Below are 22,398 nucleotides of genomic sequence, written 5' to 3' on the forward strand. Positions count from 1 at the left end.
TTCTCCCTACTTCATTCCAATCGGTTGATAACGTGCAATAAGGTTGTTCGTTTATTCAAATATTGCTATAAATACACGCCTAGTTTCGTCAAAATAACAACATTAGTCTTTTAAATTTTTACCCTGATTCGTTTAGTTGGAAAGCTTGGTTTTATATAAATGCTATAGCTAGTTAAATGGATTTTATAAAATAAGAATAAAATAAGGTTGCTAACGGTTTAAAAATTTTTAAACTGGTCGGCGAATTTTTACTCAAAACATTCTGAATAAGCAGGCTTCGGGCTACCTGCTTTTATTCCTTATATATATGCATGGATATAAACGGTCGTGAAGATTGATTGTTGTGTCGTAAGCCCTACGAGAGAGGCTGGCAATTTGGTTATATCTTGTTCAGGACCGGTTGTACGAAGGCTGGATAGCGCTATCCAGCGGATAGTGAATTTTTCCAACCGTTCTAAAAATGCTCTAAGAGCGATAAAATTTTATCTTTGGGGCAAACAATTACCAAAGGGGATCCTCAATTTAGGATTACTAAGATTTAATCAAAGTTATAGCAAACAACGGGCGATTTTAGAGCGATTGAAAACAACACTATCCGGTGGATAGCGCTATCCGGCTTCCATACAACTGGCCCCAAATATGCATATATTATGCGACTTTGCATCCACAGATCTGAACATTGACAGCAACAAATAATGAGTAAATTGAATATCAAAAGACGTTCTCGCTCTTGTAAATAAGTAATACTTTAAGTAAAATGTTATTTAGTATTTCTCATATCTGTCTGCATATTCTTCTAAAAAACAATTGTTGATCTTAGACCAAGAAAGATATAAGCTTTCGCCGTGTGAAACTGTTCATGCACAGATCCAAATAGAGTGGATAAAATGGCGAATTATTTGGAGGGCAATCGTAATCGGTGATGATATTCGTTTAAGAGGTATTTACCGTGTAATTATATATGCAATTTAACCTCGTGCCAGGCTGCAAAGACACGACGAGCGTCTGACAGCGGTAATATACCCGCGCTCTCAATTGAGAGTATATCGGGTTATAACATTAGGTTGTTTATAAAACGGCTACAAATTTCGCCCTTTGAAAACCCACGCACATTTATACAATATATAATTTAAAACTTAAACTATCCTTAGCAATTGCTGCAAATACGCATGACAATATACCTTGATGATCTATTTCCTAAAACGGGATCGATTTAAGCGAACGCTGGATTTAATTATTCCACTTGTCATTTTGTTTCAGTAAGAATGCATCATGCATGTATATCGCACTTCATTTTAAACAGTAGCAATGCAAACATTAGTGCAAATTATTATATGAAAACTGATGTTACAAAATTAATGATGTTATTATAATAACGGAAAAATCTACATTTAAAAGCGTCCACAGATATCAACGTTCAGTGCACTAAAACTTTAGCAGCAAAAGCATCATCTTCAGTGATTTAGTTTGATAAGAATTTTTTATCATTTTTAACCCTTCCATCATGAATCAGTCGGAGGAAGAAGGAATCATTTCGTGTCAACTTTTTGAAATATCAGATATCTTGATAAAAACATTTCCGTCTCCAGCATTGTATGTGAATCAAGTGGCCGTCATTGCTGCAAACAGCATGTTAATAATTACCACGATTGTAATGAATGTTCTTTCAATAGCGACCATTTATAAGTCATCTCAACTTTACAGCAAGCCTTGCTATTTCATCATTCTCGTGCAATCGACAGCTGATTTGGCGGTTGGTGTTTTGGGAACGCCACTATTCCTTGTTTACCTTTCCGCCGGAATGGCAGATATTTCAAACTGTTATGTAGGAATTCTTACCTACAGATTATGTATTATTCCAATCGCCGAGTCGGACTTCATCTTACTTGCTATGACATTCGATAGATACGTCGCTGTTTTTTATCCATTTGCTTACAGCAGCACAGTAACGAATAAAAGAATTAAAATATATGCATGTTTAGCTGCATGCGCCATCGTGCTTACTGATATCGTCTCGTTTGCAAGAAATAAATTGATGGGATTGTTGTCAGTGGTTTTTACAACGCTGATGTTTATTCTTATGTCGTTTGCCTACACGAGAATTTATTTGGTCGTCAAAAGATTGAGTCATCAACAGAACAAAATACACAACAATGGAAATGATAGAAACGTAACGAGAAAACTCTTATTTCAAGAAGTAAAGCAAGCTAGGTCTTGCTTCCTTGTCGTTGTGTGTCATTTTATGCTTGGTTTTTTGCCAATTATCATCACACTAAGTCTTTCTTTAAAATTCGACGTGAGCAGAATTAAATATCAGGTAATTCAGAACTGGGTCGTTACCCTTAGCATTTTAAATTGCACCCTTAACTCAGTGATATTTTTCTGGACAAAGACAATGTTACGAAGAGCAGCCATTAAAATGCTGAACTCTTTCTTGCATTAAAAATAGATACTATGACACTTCGAATAATCTTTATTCTACAATTATTGTCATTGATATACATTCTTATTACTTTATTCCAGTCAGTTAAAACGTGCAAAACGTTGGTTGCTGGATTATTGAAGGATTGCTATAAATACACTTAGTTTTGTCAATAACCATTAGTCTTTTTACCGTGACGAAGAACGTTTAGTTCGAAAGCTTAGCTTTAAATAACTTTTAGCTAATTTTCAGATAACTTTTCGCGGATTTCATAAATAAGGTTGCTCAAATTGAATAATTTACAACTGGCGAATTTTTATACTTGAAAAATTCTTGAAAATATAAGCAACGTTATGGCTTGATGACTGTGCACGGGATAGCTATACTTTTATGTGGATATGAGCAGTGGCGAACATTTAAGAAATAGAAAACATTTTCAGTTATAGAAACACGCGTGGGAGTTTGGGAGAACGAGAAATAATCAGTGGGAAAGCGAGCCCGTAGGGCGAGTTTTCTCCCGTTATTTCGAGTTCTCCCAAACTCCCACAAGTGTTTCTATAACTGTATAGAAACACAGGGAAAAATGTTTTCTATTTCTATTACAATATAACTCAATAAAAAGATTTTGTACAAATATTATAATTCGATTCAATTACAAATTCTCATTACATCGTTTCGCTTGTCAAGTTCGGCGGGAAAATTCCCGTGTTTCTATACAGTTATAGAAACACGTTTCTCGACCAATCAGCACGCGCGTAATATAAATGTTATATTATATGATTGTTGTGTCAAAAGACCTTTGGCGATCTCTTGCCCAGATATATCATTTTAATAGATCATTTTGGTCGAACTTGCATCGAAAAAACATGCAGTTATTAGACTCTTTCGTGTTCAGCTCGTGGCGCGCCAGCAACTCGAGCCAAAATGCATGAGCGCGAAAATAAAATAAATAAAATAGCCGGCAGCAGATTTTAGCTTGTCTTGATGAAAATGACCTATTCAAATTATTAGCAAATAAAGACGGCAAGAGTACAAATAATGCAAAAAAGGATGGAAAACTTTTTTGACGTATAATATCTTCATGAAAAATAAAATATATTTGAAACCAGTATTGTTGTACTGATATACTTGCTCGGAGCATTAATAGACTTCGTTTAATTAGTCGATTTATGCCTACGTTTCTGATGTCTTTAAATGTATAATAAAAATTTATTCGACTTGGTTTTGCATGATACTAAGATTTATTTAGACCTCGGTCAATGTTATTATCTATTTCAGCTTTGCTTTGCAGATAACATTGAGCTTGGTCTGAATAATTCTTGATATCATACTCAGCTAGATCATCCAATATTTGTTTTTTAATATTAGATGGAATGTGACAGGCACTAAAATGAGATCGTTGAAAAAAAATACCCTGATAAAATATACAAGACACGAACTTTAAATACAAAAAGTATAAAATGAAACATACTCGCATAAACAAAGACATCTTGCATGGAAACTCAAGATTTGAGTTATAAAAAAGTCAAGATGCAATTATTCAAGTGGGGATTGTTATATTGTTGAAATATCAACAACTGAATAATTGCGTCTTGTCTTTCTTATATAACTCAAATCTTGAGTTTCCAAGATGTCTTTTTTATCGGAGAATGTTTAATTTTGAACTCTAATTTCAGTGAGCATGGAGAACCAATTTTGTATTAGATGTGGAAATAGTTTTTCATGCATGCTCATGCAATTTAGAAGTTCAAAATGCGAACAACGTGTTTCTTTCTATTACCGAGTAATCATAATGCACAAGTTTAAGAGCTGGTTTTCATTTAGTCATAACTGTCAGGTAAACAAGCCATCTTCACCGATATGAAATAGTCCACTTAATTGGAAATTTCTCTTTATTCTCTGCAAGCAAACTGTCATTGTTTACTGCAAACACATATATTATATAGCAATATTCAACTCAATGAAAACCGGCCTTAAGGGCGGTTTTTTCACAAGGCGGAATTTTTCGACGGAACGAAATTTTTCGTCTGTCCTTCATCGGTCAAAATTCAAGAGAAAACGAGCGAAAAATTTCGTTCGTTCGAAAACACGATTTTTGCGAATTTATGAGTTTTCAAAAGCAAATAAGTTTGGTAGTGAAAGATAGCAAATTTTGACACATGGATCTCTGGGGATGAGCGAATCGAGTCCGGTGTGCGAGGGCGAGTTCGTTTAAAAGTGCTCCAAATACGCATGAAATGCATTGCTCCTCATCAATTTTATAACGGGTTCAATTTAAGTGAACGCTGGATTTAATGATTCCACTGTCATGTCACTTTATACGGCAATTCACATTAAACAGTAGCAATGCTAACATAAGTGCAAATATTTAAAAACTAATGACAAATATAATAACGGAAACATCGAGATTAAAAAGCATTCACATGCAGATATCACAGATGATCTGTATATACAAGAAAAATTTAGCAGCCAAACCAGCGGCATGACCTTCAGTGATTTAGTTTGATAAGGATTGATATTCACTTTTAGCCCATTATGAATCAGTCGAAGGAACATGGAATCATTTTGTGTCAACTTTTTGGAATATCAGATATCTTGATTAAAAAATTTCCGTCTCCAGCATTGTATGTGAATCAAGTGACCGTCATTGCGACAAACAGCATGTTAATAATCACCACGATTGTAATGAATGCTCTTTCAATAGCGACCATTTATAAATCATCTCAACTTTACAACAAGCCTTGCTATTTCATCATTCTAGTGCAATCGATAGCTGATCTAGCCGTTGGTGTTTTGGGAACGCCACTATTCCTTGTTTACCTTTCCGCCGGAATGGCAGATATTTCAAATTGTTATGTAGGAATTCTTACCCACAGGTTATCTCTTATCCCAATCGCCGAGTCGAGCTTCACATTACTTAGTATGACATTCGATAGATACGTCGCAATTCTTCATCCATTTGCTTACAGCAGCACAGTAACAAATAAAGGGATTTTCATCTATGCATGTCTCGCTGCAAGCGCCATCGGGTTCACTGTTATCGTCTCGCTCGCAATGGACAAACTTCTTGAATTCTTGATAGCTGCTGCGGCAACACTGACGTTAATTTTAATCTCGTTCGCCTACACGAGAATTTATCTGGTCGTCAGAAGATTGACTCGTCCACAGAACAAAATACACGACAATGGAAATGGTGGAAACGTAACGAGAAAACTCTTCTTCCAAGAAATCAAGCAAGCTAGGTCCTGCTTCCTTGTCGTCGTGTGTCATTTTACGCTTTGCTTTTCGCCAGTAATCATCGGAGTTTCTTTCATATTCAACGTCAACAGAATTAAACTTCAGGTAATCCAGAACTGGGTCACTACCCTTAGCATATTAAATTGCACCCTTAACTCAGTGATATTATTTTGGACAAAGACAATGTTAAGAAGAGAAGCCATTAAGATGCTGAACTCTTTTTTGCGGTTAAAATATAGATACTAACCCAATGAGATCAGTGAACGTGGAGTGTCAAGATGCCAGCAAGTGCCTTGAAATTTGACCGCTGGTCATGGATAACGAACATGCAATCATGTTTCATTTTTATATATTATCGCAAATAATTATAATATTGTGTATATATAGAATTCTCTATAGGAAATTTTTCGCACGTTTTCGCATTCATTATTAGGGACCTTAAGCATATTGGACGGCAACACGACGACGACGCTGAAATTCTCTTTTAAATAAATGCTATAGCAGAATTGTTGTTGTATATCATTAATTGTACCGATTTAGTGAGATATATAAGGCGTTAAGAACATTGTGTTTATGTTTAAGGACCATTCTATAGAGCCTCATTCGAGGTAGGGTTGCCTGGGTCCTGAAATGCACCCGTTCTAGGCAAGACGTAAAAAAACACGTTTTCCCGTTGTAAACAGAACGAAGACGACTTCTAAAACCCATCATGGGTCTTTAATTATTCATTTCTTTTCAATGACGCATTGTATTGATAGCCGTCGTCGTCGCGTTCGCGTCCTACATGCTTAAGGTCACTATTGTCTCACTTACTTTAACGGATGTAAATCTCCAGCTTTTCCCTTCTCTTTCTTATCTTTTGTCGAAGCGGGAGGTTTGAGATCGATGCATGTTCCAACTCGTATCAACAAACACGCAAACAGACGTGGGAATTGCTTCGACACGAGTTCTGTTATCTCCTCTGACCAAAATAACTCATGAAAAGCGCTGGTCACCTAAAACGGTTAAGAATGTTAAAACACGTGGAAGTTGCCGGAGAAACGCAGGACAATTGCGCTTTTAAATAGGATACCATTATATATTACCAAATACAAAATTTTTGACCTTGCGACACGAAAGGCAGAAAATTCTTCCCGGGCTATATAGCTACTTCAGACGTAACCACTCAAGATCAGATGTAAAAATAAACAATTGAACATGCACTCAGCGAGACCGCATTATCCTAGTTGTGTTACGAGGAAACTTAATATTTTGGTTGCTCAGAGAAAGTCATATATAGGGTAGTAGAATTTTGCTGAATATAAAAGATACTCAGTCGTCAGTGGCGGATTGTAAAATTAAATTATAACAGCTCATGCATATTAGGGAATATAGCCTGGTTCTCATTTATCTAAGAATCGGGGGTTTGTTTTGTCTGAATTCACTACATGCAAAATGCTTCGTCTATAGGAAAATAATACAATAGATCCCCGATTCTTAGGACCAATATAGTGTAAACAAGACTCAGGTATAATAGTAACATTTTAAAAACCATCAAAATAGATCCATCAATAATAGATTTCAATTGAAAATTATTATTATAAGGTAGCTATATACTTAAAATAAGAATAATATAGGGTGAGGTTACTTATTTGTAGTATTCATTAAGAGCCAAATATAGTTCACAAGAATATAAATATTGAAGTATTGAAGTTGAGTCAAGATCTTTCCAATAAGTTTAGATTAAAAAAACACATTCATACCGCCATAGCAAGTACTGTTGCCGTCCTTGTTGTAACACTCTTTGTCACCTTTTCCTGATATGGTAAAGTGACGTTTAACAGGTTAACCAAATGATCTAAAACCTCGGGAACAAGTGTCGGTTCACCACCCAAGGTCTTCCAAATGTCAACTGTATCCCTATAAAGAAGTGAAAATACTGGATTATACAAATATTAGGACCTTAAGCATGTAGAATAGCAACATGCACGACGACGCGGCTGAAAAACGTCTTTCAATATAAACTATGGTAAAGATTTGCCGAATATTATAAATCGTATCAATTTAATGAGTGTAAGATGTTGAAAACATTACGTTTATATTTTTGTGAACAATTATATATAGAGCATAATTCGAGGTAGGGCTCACAGCGCCCTAAAATACAGACGTTCTACGCTGGACGTGAAAATCAGAGATTTGCAAACAGAACGTATACGTCGTTTAAAACTGCCAGGTCTTTAATTATACATTTCTGTTCAATGATCTATTCATTGATAACTGTCGTCGTCGTGTTCACGTCCTCCATGTTTAAGATCCCTATTATATGTATGAAGAGTTAGGACGTAACGTCGAAAAGTGTTTTTCGATTGTTATGCTTTCAAAACAGGCAACTTTTTCCTTAAAGGAACTGTATTTGATATTTGGTAATGTACAATTGAAAATTGTTTTCTTATGTCGTTTATGACTTACCAATCCATGGGAAGCGGGAAATCCAACAGTGTTTTCAACAGAGGAACAAGATGATGACTGGCTATGGTTCGGAAACATCTCAAAGTCCCAGTTCGTGTTTTTAGATGACTGATCTGTGGAAGCTTGCCGTGAATTGTTGATGCCAACGAAGGAATCTAAAGAAGGTGTAGGGAGATTTGTAAGAGTGATGATTTGTAATAGACCCAAAACGTTTTTAAAGTAAAAAGTAAAACGTTGTCAAAATGTAAGGGGAAAAAGATAAAACGCAACAAGACAAACATATTCAATAAATTGATTCAATATATCTGCAAGCATTAAAAATCTCCTTCAGTTTCATGCATAGCCCAGAGGGTATGTATGTCCAGTTTCATATATTGCAGTCACTGATCCACGCTCGCAACTTGAGTGTATATATGTACTTAATATCGTTTTTTAACATATATGTATTGCGATACATCAACATTATTCCCACCTCGCCACCGAGTTCTGCACCACGGATACGAAACAAGCTGTTGAGAACAACACAAGCTCCACTTGAACTATGGGATTGAGCATCGTTTAAAGCATCGATTAAACCATTGATCAAAAACGATAGTTGATCACTCTCCACTTTTTTGCTAAGAAGCTGGAGAAAAATAATTACAATTGATCGACAATCACTTGACGCGCTCACTTATTACCGCTAGCTGCAATTAAAATATTTTGCTACTGAAAATATAGTATAATTAATTTTATAGATAATTTTGCAACGAAAACTGAATTTCAGTCAAAATATTTGGTAGTGAATATTACGGACAAAGAACATCGAACCTGCGTGGCTACCCTTCCAAGCTGTGTTCTCATGCATCACGGAAAATGTTACTTGCGGGAGGAGGATGGAAACTTTATGTTATTTAGAAATGGTTGGTATCACTTATAGATTCCACAAATATTAAAATTGGTCGTATATCAAAGTAAGTGTAAGTTTATTTATACAAGTTGCACAGAAGTACGCACTCCTGTATAGAAATTGATCACGATGATTGAGGTGGACATGGATCACGAAGACTGCAAGAGGGGTTCAAAAAGATCAAATTGATCCTGCTTTTAATTTCCATTGTACTTATATTTATGAAGAAATATGTCGTGTATGTTCCGGAATAGTTACTGTTTTGAATATGGCGCTTACACTGCACTAACCCCATCCACCCTCTGCCCAAATTAATCAACAAACTTCATTAATTATGCACTAAGTTTAAGTTTATAATTAACGTCAATTTACAAACCTTGGCTAGGTCGTTAGCGACTGTAAACAACACGTTACTTTCATCATCTTCAGCTCGTTTTGTTAAAACATCAAATGCTTTAACCAAGTTCTCGTTTTTGGCTTCGGTGGTCTCTATGAAATGAATGAAATCATAAACATAATTAAAACCATCGTTGAGACAACCTTACATTATGTGTTATTCTACACAACATGTTTATAGCACACCTGAACGAAATTTGGCTGCAATGGAGAGAGTTGTTCGAACAGAAAGCAAAGCATCTTGACGAACGCTTGCACAGGGGTCTGTACAGCGAGGAACAAAGTACGCCAGCATATTGCCCATGACGAAAAAGGTGTCCTGTGTGGATAGATGTCAAAAAATTAAAAATAAGAGGAAGTACAATCGGAATATAATAAAAATATCGAATCCCTGCCCTGTGTAATACAGAATAATTATTTAATAAGGGTTTGACGGGCAGTTTCGGACGAGTTTGTTTTAGATTTAAGCAAAGCAACTGTGAAAAACAATTAGCCTCTGCTTCATTTATTAATGTATATAACTATTGATTTAATTAGATGAAGGTCACGAAGGGAAGATAGCCTGCTAGGGAATATTGAATGAATTGGGCTTGGTTGTTATCGGATAAAATGCAAATTTGACCGTCAAATATTTAAAATAAAATTATATAAAAAATATGCTTAGCTCTGGTTTTTAAAGCACCTCCAAAACATAAAAAATACATTGAGTGCATAAAGAGAGTTGTCAGTATAAGAGGATAGTAAACAATCGCGGGTTTTTCCCTGGCAATATGAAATATCACAAAATAGTGCGCCATATTGAGTGACATGAGCCTCATAATTAATCGAACGGGCCTTTAAAATCTTTTGAAGTCACAGGCAACAACCTGCAGAACTAAAATCTATTACTATAAATATCCAGTGTTAAGCGATATTTAGCTGAAATCATCGATGAAATTAGCGATGAAATTAGCTAAATTCACACCAAATTATGCAATGTACCTCTGAAGTTGGAGCGACAACCTCTTCGTACGTATTCAATATTTTCAAAATCGACTTGAGTGTTCTTTGTCTTGTAATTTCGCTCTCGTTTGACAACCACGGGCTGGACAGACACTGTAACCATGCATTTTATAGTAATCAATATATTAGAGGGAAAGCAGCCTCAAATTCAAAGCGGGGTGCTCGGATCTGAAGTGTACAGTAATAATTCGGTCGCAAACTCTGAAAATCATTCGAAAAATCTTCATTAACACTGACCTTCATTAGTTTCTGAAGTGTTATTGGGGTGGGATCTTTTCGAATGAGTTCACTTAATAATTCATTCAAAGCTTCCAGGGCGGCGGCAAGCAACTTTGAGGGAGACTTTTTGTCCATCTAAATAATAATACAGGAATCTTGTTTGAAAACTTTAACATATACTCAGACGCTTTGGTAATGTAATGACTGCTAACCAGGTAGACAGGCTTCAAGTCTTGGTCTTAATATAATTAATATGAATGTAAAAGGCGGGATCTCATTTCTATTTGGTCACTTCAGAGTTTGCATTTTTTTCGCATCTGTATTAGTTTAAAGGTATTTCACTCTAGACGGACAATGGCGTCCGCCATTTTAAGTTTAGGAGTGACTATATACATAGCGGAATTACTGCTATACGAGGCTCAATTTCGTGCATTGGTGTACCCAAAACAGCCACATATGTACCGATGCAGGTTTACCTGTTCTCATGCATGTAGTCAAAGCCGCAGCTATTCACAGGTAAAATTCAAGATTGAGGATGCAATGTTCAATTTAAGAAAGCAAAAAATGTACTTTCATAATATGTGGGTTCATGATGTGGGCTTACAATACATTGTTGCATCTCTTGTCTTTCGAGATATTTCAATAATTTAATTGCCATACCTTAGCTAGTTGCTCAGACTTAGGACTCTTGGCTTCAATTTCAACAGAGTAAACTGACTTTGCGCACGCGCTAACTAGGTTTTCAATTTCTTCTTCTGTTAACTTCGGATCCAGTTTTCTGACCAGTAGTTAAAGAATTAATTTGCATTCATAACAGCACAGCATCTTTTAAAACATCAAAATTAGTTATTTTATAAGCAAAACGGATTGTGCATTGACAATTTAGAATATTTTCTTCGTTCTTTTTAGACAAAAGATATAATCTTTTGTTCAGAAAATACTTTTTAAGCTCAGTGAAATCTACACCTTTCTATTTTCTTCATAAGAGACTAATTTCAGTTGACATGCAATCGTTTTCTATGCGGCCTGCAAATGAAAGACGCAACTTTTGAAAAAGGCCTCTAAGGATACATGAGTTGCGTACACGCGACGATGGCAATTCCTCTTGTTTCTGTTGTCAAAGAAGACTTGGATTCATTGCTAACGTAACTCTAAAAGAGATGCAACAGGCATTTAAGCGAAATATGTGCAAACATACACTTAGATTACATGCGAGTTGATATACACCTGAGATAGTACAACAATAGTATAAATACAACTAGCAGCAAATTTTTTGTTAATAACGTTTTAATACCATAAATTATATTACGCAGTCATATATTATATAATAATGTAGTTGTCGTGTACATTAAATAGGTTTCCCATTCAGTAAGTTAATGTAAGGATGACTGCAAGATAGTGGGAAAATTCGAATGAAAATTTGGAAAACCTTCTACAATAATTGCATTGCACATATATAGCTACAATATAATACGATGTTAAATTCAGCAAATGAGTTTGGCAATTTAAAAAAAATACTTGAAAAGGCTTTCATAAACTACAGTTATAACTAATTAACTTAAAAGAATTAACTACAATTAGGATAAATTTAAGAAATGTGCTATTGTTGTTTAGCAGCGAGGAATTCCTGACGACGACAATGCACGGTCTATAACCCACTTTGTATTCGAAATAAATTATCACAAACTTTTAAGCATTCAGCTTGTTGCCAACTTTATACCTTTTAGTAACTGTAATTGAGGTGATACAATTAAATCATGAATTCTACATAACACTAAAGATATACGTGCATGCCACCATGATTTCATTTTATTCCGAAAAAAACAGTTAAAAGGAATCTAAGCTGCAGGCTTTCAAATTAACAATGAACTTTCAGGTGCAAATTTTTCAAAGAGCACTTACGGTCATATGCTTGAGCAATTCGTTTCTTTTAGAGAAGGCAAACTGCTCCTGCTGCAAATGATTAGGATGACAAGCCTTGGCTATCAATTCGACACAATGGATTAAACTTTGTTTCACACCCAGATCCTGGAAATGTCAAAAGCACATTTTAAAATTGGCGACACGCATGCAGTGAGGTTATCCTTATATATTGAGGCAGTCCAAGTGCATGAAAAAAAAAACACAGAGAAAGTAAGTATATTTTGTTGAGATATCTAACAATCAGTGACCTGTATACATTACGGACAGTAAGCTGCATTATTATATGGCAAGCGTCCCTTCCGGTGAAATGGAGCTCAGTGATTGACTGAGAAGAATTTTCAGCGGTCCATTACATTTTCGTAATGGACGGGACATTCCCGTAGTGGGCACTTTCCCGGCATTACCGCCGATCAATCACAAAATGAAAAACAGAGAAATTCAGAATGAAAAAGGCACAAATGAATGCTCAAGAGAAAATTTAATGGCTTTAGAATTTAAAAAAACCTCTCCATACATTTTGGTAAACTACATAATTCAATATTTTGTTTTTGTTTTTATCAAATGCGTACCAGGCTACTAATACGAATTTATGCATTTCTTGTTTGTTTCAAGTACAAATACATGCCTTATGCCATATAATAAACTTTTTATTAACCTCGATTGCTCGGTCTTTACCAAGCAATATCGGAACTCGATTTTATTTTACAAACCTCGCTTTCTGAAATAACATACACACTCTGCAATATTTGCCTTAAAGCAACACCGACCACAGACGAGTTGATACCTATACAGTATCTTCAATACCATAAACAATTACCTTTGGCTGAGCCAGATGAGGACTGATTATCCGAAAAATACTGGTTTCTAATCTTGACGCGATCAGACTAAACAAACAAGTATGGGTTTCACTTCTATTTCTACACAGAAGTGAGCAACTTTCATATACATGCTATAAAGTTGAGACTTTTAGTGCAATGTGGAATTACAACCCACCTTGGCGGTCCGTACAGAGAAACATAACCAAAACTCCACATCACCGTACTTTTTATCTTCTCTATATCACCTGCTGACTTATCCTAAAAAATAAACAACAACAGCATTTGCAAAATAAAACTTAAATATCTAGCTCAATTGATGCCTACAGTCAGCTGGTGCTTTTTTCATAAACAAAACAAACCGCAAATTGATTTAAAAATTTGTTTTGTCGTTGATGGAATGTTAAAGCGAAAGGTAGGAATGAAGAAAAAAAATTACATTCAATTACCATTTACCATAACAAAATTACCTTCATCAGTCCAAGAAAACCTGACGATTTCGCAACCATTTCATTCTTCGTAATTTGTTCCAATTTCAACAAAACAGCGTCGAGATTATTCGAAGCACAAAAACCAAATGCCATAGCACATCCCTGCGATATTAAATATTAATTTCATTTATTCAAAACAGGTTAAGAATCCTAAAGGTGGCAAAGGATTTACCAGAGAGGAAATGTAATCGTATAATATAAAATGCCTACAGTAGCATAAACGGGACTGAGTGACATACCGTCACATACGAAAAATTCAAATGTGAAAATATAAAGTCATTGGGGTCATTGAGTTGAACAAAAAGTTGAAAGAAAACAAATTTGACAAAGAAAACGAGCATATGGTGTTATAAGATGTTATAGTAAATATGTACGTACTACACGCTCATATGGTTGCATGGTATTGTGGTGAAATTCCAACTGCGATTCTACATGTAGTGCCTTCCTCTCATTTTTAAAAGCAAACAAACCTCTTTCTCGTCATTATCAGCGTGTTTCGTAGATGAAAATATCACAGAAAGCTGGCTCTGTATGAAATCTTTCTTTGATGCCACCTTCATTACAACACCCATACATTTATAAAGAAAATTCTAAAGAGAAGAAATTTATTAGGGTTATATACTTGAATAAAGAACATAAACATACCATGCATTAGTGCGTATATAACAATGGGAATTAACCTATATTTGGGTCTTTCAGAAAACAGAAGAAACGTTCTGTGACGTTCATTTTAACGTTCGGTTTAAATTGAGACTTTAATAAACAATTATTGGATGAGGTTATGAGGATATGCAGAGTTAGTTTATTAACGCTTACCTCGACCTTGATAACTCTGCATATCACAAAAACCGAATTCAATAATTGTTTTATTATACATTTGAAGAATAGTAAATGTTTTAACCGTAATACAAAGATGCTGTTTACAAGTACACATTCAGTGCATAATACTCAAGTCGACTCATTCAAGAGAGTTGTAAGAGTGTTATTTAAATTTGACTTATCCACCGTTTAAGCTAAACGGGCTTGATACGGTTGGCCCTGTGCTATAAATACAACGCGATTTGCAATACATTTGAATTTAGTACGTTTTACAACAAACCTTATCTTCAGAGTGATTGTTGTAAATTGGTATTTGATTTCCAAGTTCCATTCCAACTGCTATACTCCATTCTTCATCCTCTACCTCGTCCAATGTTTTGGAGAAAAACTATACGTTTGAAGAAATTACGAATTTGAGATCGTTCTTTTTAACAGTATTACGAGGCACTTTGTGAAAAATCTGAATTTGTCGGTATCGGGATACTGGAGTGATCACTATTGGAGTGACACACTGTGTAATCTGACACTGTGTAATCTTCCTTGCAACTTGCAATGCACTTGTAATTTTTAGAGATGTTAATTAGTAACGTATGCTCGAAATGGTAAGAGATGTCAGCAGAGCGTGATAAAATTTGCTTTTGTCAACTTTAGATGTCTCAAGCGTAGAATCGCATTTGCAAGTTGCACGGAAAATTGCATAGTAGCTATAACAGCGCCTTAAGTCAGATTCACCTTGAGTAACAGATTTTCCCAAGATTTCTGGTTCCATTCTGCTTCGCTCTCGTCATCTTCTTTATTATCTACAATTATTATTATCTACATTATAGTTGTCTGTCAATTTAGACAATATACACATAATTTTTTAGGTGGAATTATACAACATGATGTATTCTAAAACCTACACATCTGTATTTATCAATGTGAATAAACCTGGGTTCAGTCATCCAGTCGCTTCCATCTTGGTACTTTAGTTCCAGTGTTTTCATTGGCTTGATGTGCCACTGTACTAAATTCCTGACTTCACTGGATGCGCAATTCAGGTTTGTTCACATCGATGAGGGTGCTTCATAAAAGCAGAAAACCATAACGAAACCAGTAATATTCCATTTCTCACCTTCAATATATTGCACCAATTTCGGTATGACGGTATCCCAAAGTTCTTCAACATCGGGGTGTAAGATTGGTGACAACAATTTCAAAAGACCCAAAACATGCGTTCCTCTCTCCTTTCCTGCCAAAGGATGTCCTGCCAAAACCTAGTGGGAAAGGTCCAACATGTCTGATGTTTTACATCGCAAGAGTTTACTATTATTCAGAAACAGGCCTGTGTTCAGCTTTCGAAATTACTTTCAGACGACAATAACTGATTACATAGGTACATACATACCAGTAATCTTGCCAGTATTGGCACAGGTTTTGGCAGATTCACTAAAATGAAAGTATTGAAGAATGAAATCAAAAGTAGATTTATAAAAAATGATTCAAAAATCAACAGATTATATAAATTTCGGTCGATCCAACAAAAAGTGAGTGTATATATTCAAACAGATTTTAGTAAGGTCTTGCAAGCAGCAAATGATTTGAAAACACGAAACTTCAACGCAAACAACAAGTTTCCTGACAAGTGGCAACTACATGCATGTTTGAAGTATACGTCTCGCGTATGGTGGAGGAATTTTGTATTTCTTAAAGAGTATCTGATATCTTCGGTCTTATAATAAATCTAACAAGTTGTCATAAACGTTGACAACCATGTTTGTGAGGTGCAGCACAACATTGTTTTTTAATCATGTTTCAGTTATGACTTCGGTGTTTCTAATGCATGAATGTGTTATTATATAGTATCATTATATGCAATGACGAGGAATTTTCCGAAAAAAGTTATATGAGAACAGGTAAAATCTTAGACGGTATTGCAGTCAATCTTAGTCCGCCCACTAAAAACGTCTATATATTCAGGTTAGCAGCGCTAAGTCACGATCTGGGGCAAGTTGTTCAAAGTCCACTATTTTAGTTTATGTGCTTCTGTACCGCCCCATACTGTTCTATATATTGAACCAGAAAATTCTTACGGCAAAATAATCATCTTTTATAAACAAGCGGTTGAAAAACTGATGCAAAGATATGATCTCGTCCTGCATGTGTTTTTTTCACTACACTGTGTTTTTATTAATTATTTTCAGCGCCGGATAACTATCCCTGGGCCCGGGCAAAATTAACCTTCATAAGGGCCGACACAAAAGGGTTCATCACAACTCACAAAAATCTGAATAATTTGTAGGTGGCTGCATGAAGTGTCTGATCTTCCCCTCACGATTTGAGTATTATTTAATCATGCATCACGTTGCTGAAACCAAGGAAAACTCGGAAGAAACGACCAACTATCAGCCAGTGAAAATCCACGGCTGGGGGCAATTGCCCCCTCGGTAATCCGGCACTGTATATTTTGGTATATATAGCAGTGCTTAAAACACTTTTCCGTTAAAAGTCGACAACATAAAAGACTCCGGAATAAGAAATAAATAACATTAATTTTATTTACCTAATTCCACAAAATCGACAGTGAAATTTTCCGCATCCCGTTCTCTTTGTTTGCCTGCCAGATAGCACAGGTTTTGACAAAGAGCGCTGATGGCGTTTGTGTACTCCTCGTGCACCAAAAACTCAAGCAAATAAGGCCATAGCACCTGAATAAGCGAAAAGCAATTTTAACTATAGCATATATTATATGAAAAGGTAAAGCTGAATAACTCTAAAATGAACTCGTTACACTTAAAAAATAAAATAAAGAATAGAATTATACTGAGAATATAAAAATCAACTCGTTAGAACACGGCAGGTTAACACTCGATTTCGTTGCTATGCATGAGCCGCATCTGGAATGACAAATTTTAGGCCCGTTTCAGTCGGCAATGAAAAGTCATTTGCCGAAACTTAAAAACAACTTTTAGCCATTCATTTCGCCTGCTTCTGAATTGCGACCATCAAGAATTAGCTAATGTTAAGAGCGCCGCAATTCAAATAAAATTTCCCGAGAAAAAGCGGTCGTGAGATCAGGCTTGCTTTTATATGTATGCAATTTGTGTGATCTCATCGTACACGAGATCGAGAATGAATGCGTGAAATATTTCTGAAGTGTTAAATTAATGGGGACCAGGTATGCAAGCACGTGTCGAGTCGGAATGGCTACAAGAAGACCTGCCAGGATCGTGCAAATTTACTAACACTTTATAGTTATTTCATGCTTCATCCAATCTCGGGTTTAAAGCGGGGTTATATGAACCATATAACCATATGAACAACGATAATGTGACATGCATTTATCTATATATCTATCCATATCTATTTATATAATAATGTTAACTAGCTAAAGCAATTTCATTGGACGGGAGCCATAATCTATATTAGAGGACAAACGCACGAAAGACGTTACAGAAAATTTCTTGTTTTTTAATTACAACAAATGCCGGAATCATTTGAATATTTAGCAGATTTTATCTCTGAATGGGCAAATAAAGACCTTAAAGGACCTTGTCAATGCGGTTGACGTGTTTAAGCATGCAACAACAAAAGAATTTTAACGAATTTGATCAGCCATTGCTAGTCTATTCTGTCGGCCAATCACATATAGAACGTGACCTAAATTAGCTAATAGCATTTCTTCAATCTTATATATCGTGTATGCGTGATATTTACGAAATGATCACTTTTTTATTTTCCGAGCGTTGGGAAAACAAAAACAAACAGTTTGCCTGTTTAATTTGGGGACTTTTTTCATTTTAAAATAAACAAGATATAGATAAAATTTAACAATTGTATGTTCAGATACATAGATACACAGTTATGACGTCATTTGCGATAAGAACAAAATGTGACCACTCGGTCCAGCGGCTCGTGGCCACACGCCGTGCATGCATCCAATATCCATAACTGAACAAGCAAGACAACGGTTAAATGTTATCTATTTGTTAACTATATCTAACGTGCATGGCTTTGATAGCGGCAGGTACTCGCATTCAAATCCCACCAAATGGAACAAAGGTGCCCATGCAACTGATTATAAATACATTCAAAACCGTGTAAACAATAACAAGTGATAATATAAAACAAGAATATATTACTAATATCGTCGTCAGCAAATGTAGTCAAAGTCGAAAAAAGTTTAATAGGTAAATATCTGACTCCAAGACAGCAAAGGCTGGAGCAATTGAAAAGTTACTTAAATATATCGGATTCGAGGCAGTTGAGGCTGAAGCTATCAAAGACTTACTAACTCTACCAAAACCACATACGTCTTAAGTCGACAACAGAGATTCAGTCGCCGGACATGCGTGTGGAATATTGGCCTGCATTAAATCGGCTGGAAGTCGGTGATACCGAAGATTTTCAAAACGGACAACCTAATCAAATGAAGAACTAAACCGGCTTTCAAAAGGAAATCTAATCGTATCGTTAAACGGTTGTCATAATTAGTCATCGATGCTTGAACGCCTCAGGAAGCAATATGCATTGGAAATGTCTCATCGTTTTCAAAAACAATTGTCATTTTAAAGAAAGGACGCTGTGGTTGCTAGCTTTATCGCTGACCGCCGTCGTGTTTATCTGTACGTTGTGCATTTCTCTGTTCCTACCGGTATGTGTTTACGAAGCCGGGATGAAAGAGCATCGCTTAAACATTGACGTGCTCGAAAACTCCCTCGCTATCCCTCAAGATACTCGTCTTCGTGATTTCACGTTAGTAGAGCGATTACGGGAGAACAATAGCAAATTATCCACAGAACTACGTAAACAGCGAGAGACTGTGAATATTCACGAGAAATTGGCTAAAGTTATGCAGAAAGACTCGTCATTGGTTACATTGGGAAGCAAACGACATCAAAATATTCTGATTATATCGATCCCACATTCAGGAGAGTTGCTGTTGGGAGAGTTATTCAACCAGCATCGCGATGTTTTTTACTTATTTGAACCATTTCATTCTCTTAGTTATTTCAGGGACAACAGACCACCCGAAGTCTATACTTCTATGTTAAGCGGTTTTCTGCAAGGCATTTTCAGCTGCGATTTCGGAAACTTCAACTTTTTTAGCAAATTTTTATCGCTGCACTACGGAGCTTTGGTTCATCGGCTTGCAAGCCGCACGCTGTCTTCCCCACCGCTCTGTCCCGAGGTGATTTACGGCCGTCACTACAATATCCGACTTTGTAGCCACCTGCGACCGCCGACGCTTAAAGCGATTTGCGAATTGCACGACTTTACAGTGGTCAAAACTACGCAATTAGTAGATTTGGAAAGGCTGGCGCAACTCGATGAAGGTTGGGGCAACCCGTTTCGTGTCGTGGAATTGGTGCGTGATCCACGCGCGATACTATACACGGAGTTACGCGAACGCGACAATATCACTGAATCGTGGATAATCCACAAGGCGAGGAATATCTGCACGCAACAATTACAAAACAGACGCTACGTGAAACGTAACGAGTTTCCACCGACCGAGCACTATCTGATGATAAAGTACGAAGATCTTATTGGAAATCCCTTTGAAGAGTTTAAAAATCTTTGCAGCGTCGTAGGCTTGTCGAATAGCAGACATGCAACTTCGTGGTTGAAGGGCGTCCTGCGAGACGGTTTCGCGTGGCCGATGGTGGTCGCGGAAACGGGGAATAGCAGCAGAAGAAATATAAATTTGACTCGAAGTATCTCGGAATGGCAAACTGGGTTGAAACTATGGCAGATACGTTCGGTCGAACGGGAATGCCACGCGGCGATGAGATTACTCGGTTATGAAATATACCGCGATACAAACATAGATGTATTTTGAATGCTGATATTTGTATAGTCTATATGTCTTCGTATATTTCTGCGGCCTATTCATGCCAATTATGGGCCTACACGAAAACTGTCGGTTTTATAAAATTCAAACCACGTAAAATCGTTAGTAAATTACACGAGTGGGCAATCCAGTCAAGAAGGTTAAGAGTTGAATACATATTTTTATACAACCGTCCCTATACATAAAGGGGGTATTTGAAGTCGATTTGATGTGCCTAGCTGTTAGAAAAATCTCCAAGAAATAGAAATTTGCCTGCTTCATTACTATTCAAGTTACCAAAATCGATGACTGATTTAATAGTTTTAGTTTTCAATCTAACATTAATGGGTTTTTTATTACGTAAAAGTTAAATAACTTGCTAGAATATTTTAAAGGATTTGCTGTTTGTATACGCTAGTTATTTTTAAACCTGCATGGGGATGCATGGTATTTAGTTGCTGGAATATATTGTTTTATATCTTTATATTGCTCCTTCGACGTTTATATAATAATTTTCTCCAACTGAAAGAACTTAAATAGCAATAGGAATGAAAGTGGAGAAATCTTATAAACTTACACTTTCCATTTTTTCAATTGTGGTCGTAACAAGCCGTAGAATGTTCTCGCACATCGACTGGATGGACTTCAAAGAAGGGCTATCACCATCCGAAGACTTTTTGGGTTTCTAAGAAATTGTAGTTGAAATAAAGGTGGAATGAAAAATAAAGATTCGTGAATTGAGATGCTCCTAAAACAATAAGGCCTATAGGTCAAACCTAATGACCTAGACCTAAATGCGTGGGGGTCATCACGACGATGGCGATACATCATATTCAGGTAATCCTATTTTAAATCACTCGTTTTCTTACGTGTTAGACATGAAACTATCTAAAACATATTCTTTGGTTCTAACACAGCTACATATGGAAGTCACAATGCATTACACGCAATAACAAAAACAAGTAATGAACATATTATTCTAGTCATAAGTATTGAATATTGTAGAATATACGTGCATGCATACACTTACAAAAAAACTGAGAAGACTGTTATCTTTATTTGCACAATACCTCTTCATCAACATTAATAGCACATTGCTTAACAATGAACTCAACCAATCTCTGACCTCCCTCAAGATTTAGATAACCATGATGGGCCATAGCAGCGACCAGTTGAGCAAACATCTGTTTAACCTAAAGAAACCCCGATATTACATTATTCAATCACAATGGCTTCCTTATGCACTGCTATAGATGGATCACATAGTTCTTGTATAGCCTCGAATTTCCGTTTCACTTTTCACCTATTTCCTCCAAGTATTACAGAATAAACTTTTCTTTACATTAAAACTGAGCATTTATAAGTGGAATGAATGCTCTAAGATAATTGTTGTTGAAATAAAAAATGAACCTACTCCTCAAACCAGTTATGATTTTTGGCACTTCACTCAATGTAGGTCAATCCTAAAGGTTCAAAGGGTCTTAATTTCGAGTGGAATTATACACACTTAAAATTACCAGAAAAAGTTGATGAAAAAATGAGTCAACTATCGTTCCTCCGGCAGGAATCGAATCTACGCTTTTGCGATGCCGGTGCAATGCTCTTGCCACTGAGCTACAGAGGTCGCTGACAAGAGCAAGCGTACATTAACCACGCTGTCTGACCGTCCATGGCGTGAGGTCCAATGGCGGACGACTTTGATTTCACATTTTCACATCGTGGGTGTAAATATCCGAGCGGAATTAGTACCCTCGCACCGGGCTCGGGGATAATAATTTAATGATGTATTGCAAACCTTCGTGCTCGTATCTGCGATAGCAACCTGAACGCCAGTTACCAAAAGGGATTTCTTGTTCTCCAAATAGCTTTCTGTGAAAATTTAGGAAACCGGTTGAATAAAGTACATTCATTAAATAAAATAGAAC

General features: G+C 36.2%; 2 protein-coding genes across 2 annotated transcripts in view; one reads left to right on the top strand and one right to left on the bottom strand.

Annotated features, from left to right (window-relative positions):
• LOC114516955 (maestro heat-like repeat-containing protein family member 1) overlaps window positions 1–22,398 on the bottom strand; it is a 40,493-nt gene that overhangs the window by 11,957 nt on the left and 6,138 nt on the right. The window contains exons 11-33 of the mRNA XM_028536581.1: window positions 22,269–22,342; window positions 21,544–21,666; window positions 21,051–21,158; window positions 17,204–17,348; window positions 16,049–16,089; window positions 15,776–15,917; window positions 15,394–15,461; window positions 14,942–15,049; window positions 14,313–14,432; window positions 13,822–13,944; window positions 13,530–13,612; window positions 13,354–13,420; window positions 12,516–12,641; window positions 11,685–11,764; window positions 11,274–11,391; window positions 10,632–10,748; window positions 10,374–10,487; window positions 9,579–9,711; window positions 9,373–9,485; window positions 8,580–8,732; window positions 8,108–8,262; window positions 7,402–7,558; window positions 6,473–6,654 (exon numbers count right to left, since the gene is read on the bottom strand). Coding sequence (XP_028392382.1) covers window positions 6,473–6,654; window positions 7,402–7,558; window positions 8,108–8,262; window positions 8,580–8,732; window positions 9,373–9,485; window positions 9,579–9,711; window positions 10,374–10,487; window positions 10,632–10,748; window positions 11,274–11,391; window positions 11,685–11,764; window positions 12,516–12,641; window positions 13,354–13,420; window positions 13,530–13,612; window positions 13,822–13,944; window positions 14,313–14,432; window positions 14,942–15,049; window positions 15,394–15,461; window positions 15,776–15,917; window positions 16,049–16,089; window positions 17,204–17,348; window positions 21,051–21,158; window positions 21,544–21,666; window positions 22,269–22,342 — 2,650 coding nt within the window. The remainder of the gene's footprint in view (window positions 1–6,472; window positions 6,655–7,401; window positions 7,559–8,107; window positions 8,263–8,579; window positions 8,733–9,372; window positions 9,486–9,578; window positions 9,712–10,373; window positions 10,488–10,631; window positions 10,749–11,273; window positions 11,392–11,684; window positions 11,765–12,515; window positions 12,642–13,353; window positions 13,421–13,529; window positions 13,613–13,821; window positions 13,945–14,312; window positions 14,433–14,941; window positions 15,050–15,393; window positions 15,462–15,775; window positions 15,918–16,048; window positions 16,090–17,203; window positions 17,349–21,050; window positions 21,159–21,543; window positions 21,667–22,268; window positions 22,343–22,398) is intronic.
• LOC114516958 (carbohydrate sulfotransferase 4-like) lies at window positions 18,786–20,841 on the top strand. Its single transcript, XM_028536584.1, has one exon. It carries the CDS (start codon window positions 19,166–19,168, stop codon window positions 20,480–20,482), a length of 1,317 nt encoding a protein of 438 aa, XP_028392385.1. The 5' UTR covers window positions 18,786–19,165; the 3' UTR covers window positions 20,483–20,841.

This window comes from Dendronephthya gigantea, unplaced genomic scaffold (assembly GCF_004324835.1).
Source record: "Dendronephthya gigantea isolate DGI-Jeju-01 unplaced genomic scaffold, DenGig_1.0 000007F, whole genome shotgun sequence".
Taxonomy (NCBI): domain Eukaryota; kingdom Metazoa; phylum Cnidaria; class Anthozoa; order Malacalcyonacea; family Nephtheidae; genus Dendronephthya; species Dendronephthya gigantea.